The sequence below is a fragment of the Gavialis gangeticus genome, unplaced genomic scaffold (genome assembly GCF_001723915.1).
Source record: "Gavialis gangeticus isolate Ggan-Ray unplaced genomic scaffold, GavGan_comp1, whole genome shotgun sequence".
Classification (NCBI taxonomy): Eukaryota; Metazoa; Chordata; order Crocodylia; family Gavialidae; genus Gavialis; species Gavialis gangeticus.
Window position 1 is genome coordinate 6,580,954 of NW_017729020.1, and position 14,241 is coordinate 6,595,194.

The 14,241-nt window shown below is 52.5% G+C and overlaps 1 protein-coding gene across 1 annotated transcript in view; it reads right to left on the reverse strand.

Annotated features, from left to right (window-relative positions):
- Positions 1 to 14,241, reverse strand: part of LOC109295537 (disintegrin and metalloproteinase domain-containing protein 9-like) — a 42,432-nt gene that overhangs the window by 24,349 nt on the left and 3,842 nt on the right. The window contains exons 2-6 of the mRNA XM_019514437.1: positions 6,029 to 6,126; positions 4,788 to 4,858; positions 3,679 to 3,757; positions 1,055 to 1,131; positions 17 to 206 (exon numbers count right to left, since the gene is read on the reverse strand). Of these exons, the coding sequence (XP_019369982.1) occupies positions 17 to 206; positions 1,055 to 1,131; positions 3,679 to 3,757; positions 4,788 to 4,858; positions 6,029 to 6,126 (515 nt within the window). The remainder of the gene's footprint in view (positions 1 to 16; positions 207 to 1,054; positions 1,132 to 3,678; positions 3,758 to 4,787; positions 4,859 to 6,028; positions 6,127 to 14,241) is intronic.

The following is a 14,241-nucleotide window of genomic DNA, read 5'->3' on the forward strand; positions in this document are numbered from 1 at the left end:
GACGCTGAGTACGCACTCGCAGCAGCTGAGTCATGCCGGGAGGCTGCTCGTACTCTGTGTGCTCTCTTCCCAGGTCGGTGCTGCTCACTCCACACACCATGGGCTCTTTCTGCACATTCTCCAAGCGGTACACTATGTGTTTGAGGTCTGAGTTGTCGTCCATGGGCTCAATTCCATAGGTGACATTTCCCACGTGCAGCAGTCCCCTAACAACAGAAAGAGCACGTCACCCACACCAGCACCCAAAGCAAGGCCGCAAACGACCCACCCAGACTTCTGGAGAGCAAAGGGAGGCAACAGGAAACCACCGACAGCCACAGGACACAAAGAAACAACCCTTCCAACACACATACGCTCTGCTTAGCTTATACGGGCAAGCATCCCCATGACAGCAATGGGACTTTCAGGAGGCACACAGATAGTGTCTGAGCTACCTGGGGTCCTTATGTCAGACTTCCAAAAACAGCAGCCTTTCAGCTCAGGTATTACCGCCGCTTACCACTGGGCCATGACAGAGCAATAAAGAACAGCAAAGGTCAAGAGCAAAACTGTTCCAAAAGGCAGCAAAACCACGCAAGTCCAAAGAGCTTTCCAATCAGTGCTGAAGCTTAGGGGGCTTTTACGAGCCACGACTGGTGAAGTGGCTGTTCATTCTTTCACTCCAAATGGTAGCTTTTTCTTTTTTAAAAACAGACTATTACATCCAATCCAAAACAGTTCATTAAAGTGAACATCCACCCTGGACTGTAGAAATATTAGGAGTCGATGCAACGATTTCTAGTGGGTTCGCCAGAGGTGTAACAATGGAGTGGATTGTTGCAAGGGCTAAGGGAAAAAAGGAGGAATGTTGAACTGCAACTTGAGAATGAATGCAAGTGAGACTGACCAAGGACTAGTGCCAGAGACACTGTGCCAAATGGACACTCTCCTGCAGGACAGCACCAAACAGCCTGGGTTGACAGCTAAGGAAAGCTCAGGGGCAGGACTGGGTTTCAGCTATTCTGACTCTGACCAGGCACAACTGTGACACAGCAAAAAAAAAAACTTTTGTTACCTGAGTCCAGTGCAAGTGCTGACAGCAATCGCAGAATCTGGTATCCCCTCCACGTATCCCTGATAGTGACAGTGATCCTGAGGAATGCAAGGCAAAATTATTCCTGTAGTATCACAAATGCACACAGTCCTCTGTTTCAGTGCAGTGCCTCAGGTCTGAAGACGGCTCATGCATTTACCTGGAGCACGTGCTTCTCAGCACAACTCGTTCAGCACGCAGTACCATGGCACTAGCAGCCTTCACCCTCGCAGCTCCCCTCAGTTTCACAGCTTCCCAGAGCCTTTTGACAGCTGCTCCCCCTTCACTGTCCCAGCCCGTTACACATAACTTACAAAACGGGCAGGCATAGTCCACGTTACCTGGAGTGCCATTAAGTTACGTGGCAGACAGTGGGGCTGAAAGATCCTACGCACCAATGCAGTATATGCATTTAAATGCTAGGCAGAGACCTGCTCTTTGTTGCAGCGGAAGCAGCAGGCAACAACCTGGGACCGGTATTGTAGCACAGAGCTCAGCAAATCGCGTGCTTACCCACCACGCACTCAAGCGGAGCACGCTGGAACACATGCAGATCCAGCGCAATCGGTGGGCATGGTTGCCACTAGCGCCGCATTCATCTCACCGTACTTATGGCATCCCCCTCCCATGCCCGAGGCAGCACATATACAACAGTGCCAGATACATGCCCACTACCCTCCACCCCCCAGTCAACATGTGAAGTTCTCAATCCAACTACCAGTTGCTGCAGGACTCGCCCTTCCGGCGACGGGCCCTCACCTCCCGGCACTGACTGCAGGTCCCCTTGGCAGCCCAACAGGGCCAGCCATTCTGCAATACAGAGGGTAACTACAATCCCACCCGCCCAGCCCTGGCTATGGCTGTACTGTAGACTCTAAACCCTAGGTTTAGAGCAGAAAGCGGCTGTACTAACATCTGCTAGGCTATGAAGCCAGCAGGGCTCAGAAACACCATCTGCAAACATTGTCTTGCCTTGCGGCAGAGCTGGCCAACTCCCGAGTCATTTGTCTCCCACCCAACTAAATTTTGTTCGCTTGGCCCTCTGCTGCTGCTGCATGCCAGCATATCGCTCAGCCTGTCAGGAACGAGCACTGGATCCCACTCTGCTTGGCTTGCATGTCACCTCTCTCCAGCCAGTGTTATTACTGCTGTTATTATTGCCAGTGGACACTCAGCGCTGCCTAAGCTCTTCAGTCCCGTGGCCCATCCCTGATCAGCCCTGACAACATGTTTCCCTCCCCAGGCAATCGCACACACCCACAGCACAACAATACCAAATCGCAACCATTATCTGCTTCAGCTTAGCTCTCCCCGAGAGCCCCGAAAGGCCAGAGCTGTTGTAGTGTAGCAGCTGGCTATGCAGCTAAACAGTCCGGCCCTACGCCTCTAAACACGCAGCTTGGTGGTGTCCTGTGTACACGCTGTATTTACCTCCCCAAAATAGCGACAGGAAGAGGCACAACCAATTCTGTGCTCTGCATGTTTCCCCTTCCAGTCACTCGCCCAGGACGGGGCAATCCAAACAAAGACTTATTGTCCACAGCCCACAGGCTTTTCCCAGCATTGCAGCTGTTATGACCCAGTTCACTGAAAAGGGTGCGTCTGGAGAGCGCTGTGGTGGTCAGGTGGATGAAGTCATTTGCTCTTTTGGCCCCATACCTTGCCAAGCGCTTGAGGCATGCAGTAATCCCTCTGAGCCGCAGTACTTACCATGGTCTCCTGCCGAGCTGAAACCCTGATCTGCAGATAGCTTTCTCCCTTATTCAGCCGCTGGCTGAGTCACAGAAAGTTAATTAAAACGAGCAAAGACTCGGGTACCTGTGCTGCTCCAGTAAAAAGCCCACATGCACACAAGCTGACTTCTGGGAAAAGGCAAAGCTGGTGTGCATGCAGGGAGCAGAGGGGGTGGGAGATGAGGAAATGCTCTTTTATGTATTGTGACATGAATCACCATTTGCTCTTGCTCCATGACACCTGCCTCATCTTCAAAGGCTGATTAAGTCCGTGCCCACCAGGGGACAGAGGAGGGTGGGAGCAGCAGCTTGCCCAGATGAGAGAGGGGAGGGGTGCGCTGGTCTCCAGTTACCAGCTCTGACTGGGGTCTGTGGGGCACTACTGTTACAGGGGGCACAAGGGAACCAACCCACAAAAGAGGGGTCTCTCACTCTCTCTTTTCTAATTTGTGCTCTTCCAAGCACCCCTACCGGGAAACGCTTCCTCTCTATTCCACATCTGTTCTTACACTCCTTCATGAGTCACCTTGGGTCGTAGTATTTAAAAGTCCATGTCAAGAAGGAGACCGTCTAACAGACCACTCCCCGGAAGCACTCTGGTCCCCAGCAGACACGAGCCAGTGCCCTTTAGGAAGCCTGCGTTCACTGAACAGCAGAAGAACTGTTATGGTTGCACACAGTCCAACGACAGACACATCGCTATCCTGTGAGCCTTTCCTGATGAGTAGCACAGAGGAAGGAGCACTGGGAATTAGCCCCTGGCCTTCTGGAAGATGCACTAGTGGATGTCTTTATACATGACTCTTTAGCAACACAGGTGTAAAAGGGCACTAGGCACCAGCTGCAGGCACAGGACAAAAGGAAGAGACTTACCCGGACGTCTGGGTTTTCCGAGTACAACTTCCCCTCCTCATTGTAGCTGTAAACTGTGAAGTCTTTGGGTAATAATTGTCTGAAAGAGGAGGGGAAGAAAATAAAGAGCCACGAAACACTTTATGCTGCTGCAGGGTGATAACAAAACTAATCTCGCACGCAAGCTGCAATTAAATAAGCAATCCAGAAACACTCACCATCAAGGAATTTACTGTTTCTAAGGATAACTGCTCAGTCTGACTGTGCTCTGAAACAGCCCCCCGTCCTAGAACGCAAGTGCAATTAAACTGCCTCCACCAGGGGGAAAGTGTCAGGCGAGATGAGGACAGGAGAACGCAACACACACAAAAAACCGAGCTCAGACCTCACAGGCTGGAAGGCAAGGAGCCGGGAACTGTAGCAGCCAGGCTGTCCGACTGCAGCTGGCTTCTCCCCTTCCCCCCTCCTCCATTTGGGAGGAAAGGAAAGTATGTTGGAAATGGTTCCCATGTAAAAATGCTGACCTAATACTGGCCAGTTCAGTGCTGGTCCTGAGAAGCACAATTCCCACATTTGAGGGGTGAAAAGGAGCCCTCCAGCCCCCCTTTCATTTATTTGTTTGTTATGAGCAGTCTTTTAAGAGGAACCTTGGCTTAAGATGGGAAACGCAGCCCACACGTGGGCTGCTCGTAACCGGTGGCGGTCACGTGAAACCCCTAAAAACACAGCGACAAAGCTTAAAGAAGGAGGGTTTCTTTTTTCTAAGCATGTTATAAACTCCGTAGCCCTGCGCTCCAGGCACTTTCCTTGTTCCAGCAGTAACACAGGAGGGCGGTTACAACTGGAGTAACACTGCAGGGGACAAAATTAAGGAAGGACATCACAGGGACGACAGAGGCACACCCAAGCATTTGCGCTGTGTGATGTAGGCTCCGTGGACCGGACGCGAGAGCTGGGCCATCTTCCACCAGTTCCCCTCACGGTCCCCGAGTGCAGCTGTACTTCTGACAAGTCACTTCCCGGACTGGACACAGCTTGTTACCGGCCTGTCTTTTAGTCCAGCGTGACCGATCGGTGGATAATCCAAGCAGACAGGTATTGGAAGCCCCGTGACAACACGAGTCACTTACGTGTTCTTTTCTAAGTGAATCGTGTGCTCTTTCCCCTCGATCTCAATGACATATGACACTTTGTCCTGAGCCTACAAAAAAGAAATCAGTAACCATATGCTCTCTCAGGCATCACCCAAACCCCTGGAGCAAGCAGCAGCGACATGCCCAGCAATTGTAGGTGCAGTGGCAACACCTCGGATCTCGCCCTCCCTGCAAGTTTGGCAGGCCTAGCCGCAGCAGCAGCAATCCCTGGGGCACACGCAGCTTATCCCAGCCAGCAGCACAGGAACTCAGCAGGTTACGAGGCAATTCCCCTGGAGTTGGGGGGGATTGCTAACCAACACCGCTGAGCCAGCAAAACCGAGTGGTGTAGCTCTGGCCTCGGCCAGGAGAACTCATTTACAGCCAGCGATTCTCATCTTCCTTTCCAGGTCCTCAATGTCTGGTAGGCAAGTTACTGCCCAGCTGGGCCACTCCTGTCCTCACATAAGGCTAGGAGAGGGGTTAATAGCACACCAGCTCCCGTTCTTTGCCACTCAGCCATTTCCTAACACGGGGATGCCCAACAGGTGGCCAATGATCCTAGCCCCCCACTACAAGGCACTCCACAGTCAAGCCACCAGCAGCCTCTTCCCCCTGCCTTGCAATTTCACCCCCTCTGTTATCTCAACTTGAGCTGGGCGACATTCAAGTGAGTCAACGCGCAGCTCCTTTCCAAGTCTCCTGGAAGGAAGCTGAGTGCTTTTCATATAACTTCCTCCAGCTGGGAAAGGACAACGCAGTTTGTATTACTGCCTCCTCCAGCATTTATGAACTGGACCTGCTTGTCCTAATCTTTCCCCTGCTGTACCTCAGCCCAGCAGCACGTGCAGAAGGTTGGGCCTATTTATTCAAGGGGACCGTTCAAACTGACTAGGGACTACGTTGAGATCACGACAGGAGCCTTAGCCTCCAAGTACAAAGCGTCTTTGCCATCATCCTCTTGCCCTGGGTATAGAAATCCTATTAATCCTTCTGCCAATCTGACACTGCACAGTCCTCTGCGGGCGCCTTCAAGCATGCGCAGGCTGTGTTACAGGAGGCAGGTACATGGTCAGTTAGGTCTGGTGCACTACAATGTCTGGCATGCCTCAGGCATGGGGAAGGGGGCACTTCTACTCTTCTGCTGGCCCTAAATTCGTCTAGCCCCTCACCTAAGCAGCATCAGACAGACCAGGCAGCAGACAGAGAATTTAAACATTTCTAAAAATACCGGGTACCTGGGCTACGGAGGAACCAGGGGCAGCGCGCCGCTCTCGTGCTAACCTCTGCGGGATGATGATTTCGTAGGACGACAGAAGAGACCGATCCTGGAAACCTAGGAACACAGAGGAGAAAAGCTGCCTGATGAGTGGCATGAGGGACACAAGGCACTCCGAGGAACCAGGCCCACCCACTCCCTTGGGTACCTTGTGCATCTCTACGCAGCGCGATAGAGCTCTCCCAGAGATGGCTTGGACACCAGCAGCGGCACAGCCCTATCGGCCTGGCGTTTGCCACATCACTGCCTGGCACTGTGCTCTCCGTGCCTCGCCTCTCCACCCGAGATGACGCAGCACTACGAATCCCATCTCACAGAGGCACTGCAAGCACTCTCATACCACCAAGCCCAGGCCTCTCTTAGCAACTAGGACTCCAAGAGGCACCTTTTAACACCACCACACATGCAGGTCTCAACAACCCAGACCATGTTTTGGCACCGGGAGTGACAGGGGATGCTGTACTAAGGCCAATGTGAAGAAGGAGCCAGAGCAAGGAGCTTAAAGCCTTTAAGTAAAGAAAATGCATGTGATCCCCAAAGGAACTGCTAGCAGGAAATGTTATAGCACCAGCCCTCTTGCTATGCTCAGAGTTTGTAGAGGCAGCTCAGTGCCATCATCTGGGTGCTACCCAACTCAAAAAACAGTCTCGTTTGCAGTGAAACTCCAGGACACTCATTATGAAAGCAGAGCGTTTCGGTTATTCATTCAACGAGCCAAGTAGCAGATTAGAAGAGGTTTTATTACGAGCCAACACCCTCCACGCCTGGGTCAGGCAGCAGCCACGCCCCTTGGAAAGCAGGAGACTGGTCGCCCTGGGACTGCACAAAGGGTTTTAAGTGCAACAGATTTTGCTGGCATGCAGCAGTGGAATCAGTGAGCTCACCAGGGGAGAACTGGCTAGACGCTTGGAGGGGAAGGGGCAAGTTCTAGCTCCCCGTGTAGCGTACAGTCCCCAAGAAGCACCGCACTGCCACCAGGCCAGCCCATCTGCCACGCGCTTGCTCCAGCCACCTGCACAAAGGGAAGTGACCGAGCAAACACACAGCATTTACTGCAAAGCAAAGAGCTCAAGCTTCTGGTGAGAATGCATTCACCTGCTTGCTAAGCCGTTTGCTGGGACATCACCAGGGACTCCTGCACTTTCCACCAATGGCTGGAATTTAAAGCAGGGCTAAAGGGAGCCCGAGATGAAAGGGGATTTCAAGTTCCCAACTCCTTAGACTCCACTGGAAAAAAAAAAATTCTCACTCCAGCCATCAATGCTTGCAAAACACACGGGTGTTTAAATAGCACTAAGCGCTCTCTGCTTGGCCAGATCCCGATCTAGCGAAGCTCAGGAAGCTGGCCAACAAGGGCCCTCCAAAAGCCATTTGTTTAAAAAAAAACAACCAAGAGGAAGTTACTTTTGCAGCACTGGAGTGTTTTCAGCCTGGGACTGATTTAATGGTGCACCGCTGCAATTGCCTTCAGGTTACTGCTGAAGGGAAGGCAATCCAAGGAGCGACTCCTACTCCGAGGGCTGCTCTCCTGTTGAGAAAGCCCAGCAGCTTTGCGGCATTACAGCAGCTTATGCTAAGTCCAACATAACCCTCCTGCTAAAGCAATGAGATCCCTGGTTGGGGCCCAGTCAGTCTTTGGGCTGGGGTTTCTACCTGCCCCAAGGACACACATTTCCCCAAGGACAACGTTCACTTGCGGCACCACCGACATTCCCTTGCCAGGCAGGCCCCGCCAGACATTCACTCCTGACGCGGCTCTCAACGGACCCCAGGGCTCCCCCCATACAAGTACCCATGTCCCTAAACACAGCATGCAGGCTGCCGAAAGCTCTCAGCACCACAAAGACTGAAGATGCTGGTCTCTTCCTCCAAGACCTTGCTCTCAGGTACGCCTCTGCAGAGATTGGGGACCTACAATCTGTGCGCGTCCCTGCTCCCTTTGAGAGCTCTCTCAGACAGAAGTGCTCTTGCTTTCCCTCACCCAGCTAACCCCAGATTACCTAGAGAGGCTTGTGGAAAGCAAGGCTATAACCCTCCCAACTAGTCCTCCCAGAGCCTTCTGGGTTGGCCTGTGGGCAAGAGTGAGCTGGCAAGGGCCAGTGCAGCTCCCTCGGTCCCTCACAAAAGAAAATCAGCTTGGAACCGGGCTCCTAGTTCCTTGCAAGGCCCATCCCAAGGTAGCCCATGGTCTCACAGGAGGCTTTGAGCACGTCACCACATTCATGCTTTGTTCCATGAGTTATCTAGTCAGAGAAGGACTGTGATGGTAACTACATGCAACAAGTGGCAAATCCAGCTTTCAAAAGCATCGCAAATCAGGCACAGATCGGACCTGCTCTTTCCGAGATGCCACCCCAATCACTAACACAAAGCGGGGGGGGCCTATCTGTGCTTTGCCACAATTAATTAGCTATTTTGGGTATCTCTGAAGACAGACCGTTGTGACCCATTTGTAAGCCGTCGGCAAGCAAGCTGCAAATGGACGTGGTTTCCTAACTCCAAACTTTGATAGATGTTAAAGGAAACAGTCTGAGGCAGCATGGTACAGGTGGCCGACAAACAAGTGAAAGGACTGCACACTGGTATGGGACAGCGAGTGACCGCTAAGGTTGACGGGAAACAATACATAAATTTATATGGCTTAGCTTGAACGGTGAAATGTGACTAGCCCATTCCAAGGCAATTCTTTCACTCTCAAAACCACAGCAGCCCACCCAGAACAGAATATAAAAAGTCGGAGCTGCCGAAGCAAGCTGGAATCACTGGAAACAGGCTTCACAGCATTTCTTTAACAGCTTCCTGAAGTATTCCCCAGGATATCCTAGACGCCTGGCCAGTGGACTCTAGGAATCCTAGCACCAAAGTCTTCCCGTCCTACTTGCAGCTGCGCTTGCATGCTATGTGACACTGTCCGCTGGGCGAGTTTGTAGTCTGTTAATGGAATCAAGCCAATTACTGGAGTGGTTCCTTGGTCTCAAACACCGCACCACCCACCAATCCCAAACTTATTCCCAGTATCCCCAACAAATCCACCCACTTCCCCTCCCCTCAATCACTCCTAGGCATTCTTCGCGCCTCAGGGGACACCAGGCCACTATCCTCGCATCTCTCCAAGCTACAGGGCTGTTACCTTTTCCTCTCCCCTGCCGGCTACCTTTACATGCCTGTTTGCATCAAGACCGCAAACAGCCCAGGGCACTGAAAGCAGCCTGTGTGCATATTATAACGACTACTATTCCGTTTCTTCCTTGCCTGTTGCACACCTCCTTACACCATTAGAGCAAAATCTGGTCATCCAGCGGCATAGAAAACAACTCTGCAGAAAGGGAGACCTCCTTTGTCTACCCAAGGCAACAGGATGCCATCCCTGCAGACGGCTCTGCCACAGGTGAGAACTACACATCTGTTTATGTGCTCTGTTTAACAAAGCATGACCTAAGCCTGGAAGCAAAAGCAATTAAGATGTTTTTCAATGCCAGCCTGCCCCACAATTGCAAATATACACCCGCTGCAAGAGCGGAGCAAGAGAGAAAGCTCTGAATCACCCTGACAAAAGGCAGCCACTCAGGGTTATGGCATTTCTTGGGAAAAATAAAAGGAAGCCTGAGTAAGTGCACAATTGAGCAAGTCCCGCATTAGTTACTTTGAATTCTTGGCCAGGCCTGTGCCAGGAGAAGACAATAACTGGAGTTCACAGTGGCCCTTGTTCTTGATCCTCTCCAGCCTTTGTGATCATCAGACACATCCTCAGCCAGATGATAGCAGGGGAAGGGTGACTTCCTGTCCTGGGATAAGCTGCCATAAATCCATGCTCTCGCAAGTACCTCCTCTCCATCTGTCACTGCCACCGCGTGCATGGGATCTGTCAATCGTTTCAGGCACTTTGTCACTCCCCACCCCAAAATTCAGGACCTCTCCTGTCCCCTGCTGCAGAGCTACCACATCCCATCCCAGAAGGGGCCGCATGCCAGCCGGGGCCAAACTAATTCCCATCTCCTCTGATGTTCCAGGGATCCTGCAGGATGGAAAATGCGACAGAAACACAGAGACAGCATTAAATCGGGACGGAATCAGAAAACTGCTTTGCTAAGGACTTGAACCGACCACATGGAAGTGACACAGCAAGCGCAAAGACAGTAACGGGAAGGACATTCAGGGGACACATGACCCGGCCATGGAGCCCTACCTCAGAGGATCTGCTGGATGTGCGGGGGCGCATGAGGAGGAAGAAAAAGATGGTACAATAAGCACTTCCCTCCCCCACCGCAGCACTGGCTTGGAAGTGTAGATTCAGCACTGCTGTGCTAGCTTTGCCTCTACGCTCACCTTGGAGAGGCGAGTAAAAGTTCTGTTCAAGCCCTGGGGAACGAGACAGCTAAGAGAGGCCTTGCAGCTGGAGCCAGCTACCATTCAAAAGAAAGCAAAGGGCCTTTTTCAAGCAGCACTGGAGAACGAAAACAATGGGGTTTTGTATTTTAAGTAAAATCCAAGGCTCTATTTTTGGGGGACACCAACCTGCTTTTGCACAGAATTTACATTTACTTGGGATGTATTCCCCTTCGGTTTACATATCTCCCCTCCTCTTCACTGTGCTCCCAGTTTGATTTGACAACGTTCACGCCAGTAAACACTGAGAGTCAGCCGGCGCACCATCTATCCGCACAATGCCAATGGTGACCTTGCAGGAATTTTTAAAAAACAAACCACTCCGACCTCCCACGCCCCAGAACAAAAGAGTTGATCCCAGCACATGCATCCGTTGCATTTACATCCACTTTTAGAAAGACGCTGCCATGCTCCAGTCTGACCTCTCCACGCAGAACGCCACGTTTTCAATCGCTCAACTCTACGCTGAGAAAGAAAACAGATATGAGAGCAATGTAAAATGGAAGTGGAGGGGGAAAATAGTCAGAAAACGCCCATCTTCCAAGTCACCGACAACACACGTACTTCGGCTAGTAACGCACGCTTCTTTATCCCAGGCAGACAAACAGATCTGAGCACTTAAGGACCTAATCATACAATGTGCTGACAACCTTCATCCCCACCAGCAAGCTCCCCCCGAGACGAGAGGAAGCTCAGTGAAACTCAAACCCTGCCTTCCCTAGAGAAGAGACAGAGGCATTCTTAACCCAGGGAAACTCAGGAAACAAAACCTTAGGAAAAACAGCAGCGTTTGCTATCGTCGCACTATTCAGCCGATCAAGAGAGAACCACAGGCTCACACAGTCCAACGCCACTTGCTAACGTGCACAAAGGGCACTGAGCACTTGTACTCCTAGCTTGACTCATACCATGCGAGATAATGTCCAGGAACAGGCCTTGGTCTCCCTGCTTCTCTCCTTGCCCCTGGGTAAGAAGGCTGCCCGGTGGCTTGCACTCCACTCACAGCCACAGTACCCGAGCAGCTCTCACATGCCTATCTTTCCCACATGACTGAAGTTGCACACGTGTCCCACAGCAGAACCACCCCCTCTGCACGCATCTCACCCATGCCTGCACAGCACCCACGGCAGTTGGGCAGGTGCAGTCTCCTTCCTTCCCACTCCCACTTCAGAGGGGGGCGTTTGCAAGCAACTCACAGTACACAGATTTCCGTTCCTTAGTGCAAAGGAGATCCACTGAAATGCAATGCCTTGCACAGAAATGCCAACAAACCCAGCTCCCCTTCCCAGCATGCACCGTGCCAGCTGTGCCATGCCAGCAGTCATTCAGGCCACGGAGAGCCAAGCCAACTGCTCCAGTTACAAGGAGGACAAGGATCTCTCAGGGACAGACTCTCACACACCTGGCAGCGTCGCCGGACTCAGCGCGGCATTACAAAGACCAGCGACGCCAACCATACTCGCCTCGAGCGCGAGACTCCCATTCTCCAGAACCTTTGGGATCTGGCTGCCTGCTCTTACTGGCTCCGTGCTGGAGACATACGGATCAGTGCTTTACTAGAAGGGGAAAAAAAACCAGCCGTCTTTGTTAGCACCTTCTCAGCCATGCCACACGTCACCGCACAGAAGCGCCCGTTAGTACTAATCAGCCGGACTTGCTTACCTCAAGTTATTCTACTGCGGTCCCAATCAGGCTTGGAGAGTTCATAGATTTCTAGGGCCGAAAGGGACCGATCAGATCATCGAATCTGACCCCCCGCTCTGGGCAGGAAAGAGCGCTGGGGTTAAGTAACCCCAGCCAGGTGCTTGTCTCATCTCCTTTTGAACACCTCCAAGGTAGGGGAGAGCACCACCTCCCTTGGAAGCCCAGTCCATATTTTGGCAACCCTCGCTGTAAAGAGTTTTTTTCCTGATGTCTGATCTAAATCTGCTCTCCTTCGGTTTATGACCGCTGTTTCTGGTAGCCCCCCTCGGCCGGGACACAGTTACAGCATCAAACAGAAGCAAGCCAGGGGCGGGTTCATGTGCTCTGAACCGACTACCAGAGACCTCCAGCCTGAACACGATAGACTACCATACCCTCAGACACAAATGAGTTTCCAGGCCTGAACCCAACGAACCCAGGAAACATCACAATGAGCAACTACAAAGTTCCTCTCTTCCCACAGTCAGAAGCGTGTTCTAATAAAAAAGGTACCCAATCACTGTGGCAGCTGGATGCATTAAGTACACAGATGCCGAGTTCGTTAAATTTAATTAATACTTCCTTACAAATAATAGCAAGATGAGCGAGTGGCACAAGTTGCTTGCCATTCTGCTTCTTTCATATCATTCAAGCAGTCAGGAGTACCAGAGAGCTTCACAGCAAAGGACCCCTTCTCCAGGAGGGCTACAACCAAGGAAACGTCTGCAGCTGTGGAGGCAAGTTCCCAGCTCTCACGGCTGCAGAGGCACTGAAAAGAGGCATTTCCATTTGGCTGGACAGACATCCCGCAGGCCCACTTGCGCATGTTATTTACTAGCCCACACGGCCTCTCCCCACATGTAAGGCCGGTGCCAAGCTGCACGGGAGGAAGGGTGGGATGGGTACAGAGCCCTAGTGCACGCACGCGTTTCTTTTGAAGTTGCCAGTGTCCTCCAGCCTCTGGGAGCCCTCCAGGACCTGTCCTCCTGCTTCCGAGGCGCCCCTCCATCCTCGGAGCACTTCACAAACATCAGCCAGGCATGGCGCTCCCCACGCCGAGAGACTCCTCCCTGCCCCCCAACCCTCACTTTCCGATCCAAAGGAATCCAGGAGTCTTCTCTGAACAACGCCCCTCCGGGACCCGTCTTCTGGCCAGGGCTCTCTGCTAGGTGGTGCAGCCTGGGCCTTTGTTCCAAGGTCGTGGACCATGCCATAACCGCTTCCTGTCTAGACTGACCATCCCTGCTCCTTTTCCTACTGCGTTTATGCGCCACTCTCCACGGATGCTGGAACACGTCACAGCTACAGCCATGCTCCAGGAAGTGGGACTGTCACTTTCATTCCCTGCCACATTCACTGGCTTCTGTCCAGCTCCGATTCAGATCTCAACACACATACGCGCTCCTCTACCTCCGACCGCCCAACCGGCTACTCTTCAAGGACCTGCAATCGGTGACTTGTGCCTCCCACTCCCCGGTGGTAACTGTCCTTTCCCCTTTACACAGCCCCCTTCCGTCTCCCAGAGCCACCACGCGCTGCCTTGGCCTACAGCCCCGCTCCTGCCATTTCATCTCCATTGGGCTCACAAGCCCATTCCTCATGGGCTGTCATAGTTTCATAGTTGGTCAGGTCGGAAGGGACCTGAGCAGGTCATCTAGTCTGACCCCCCTGCCATGGCAGGAAAGAGTACTGGGGTCAAACGACCCCAGCAAGGTGTTCATCCAGCCTCCTCTTAAAGACCCCCAGGGTAGGAGCCAGCACCACGTCTCTTGGAAGTTGGTTCCAGATCCTAGCCGCCCTGACCGTGAAGTCGCACCTCCTGATATCTAGTCTGAATCTCCCCTCTGCCAGCTTGTGACCGTTATTCCTGGTCACTCCTGGTTGTGCTTGAGGGAACAGGGACTCCCCCAAGCCTGCTGGTCCCCTCTGACTAGTTTGTAACAGGCCACTAGATCCCCCTCACGGCCTTCTCTTGTGGAGGCTGAACAGGTTCAGGTCCCGTACCCTTTCCTCGTAGGGCCTGCCTTGCTGCCCCCGATCATGCGAGTGGCCTCCTCTGGACCCTCTCCATGTTGTCCACATCCCTCCTGAAGTGCGGCGCCC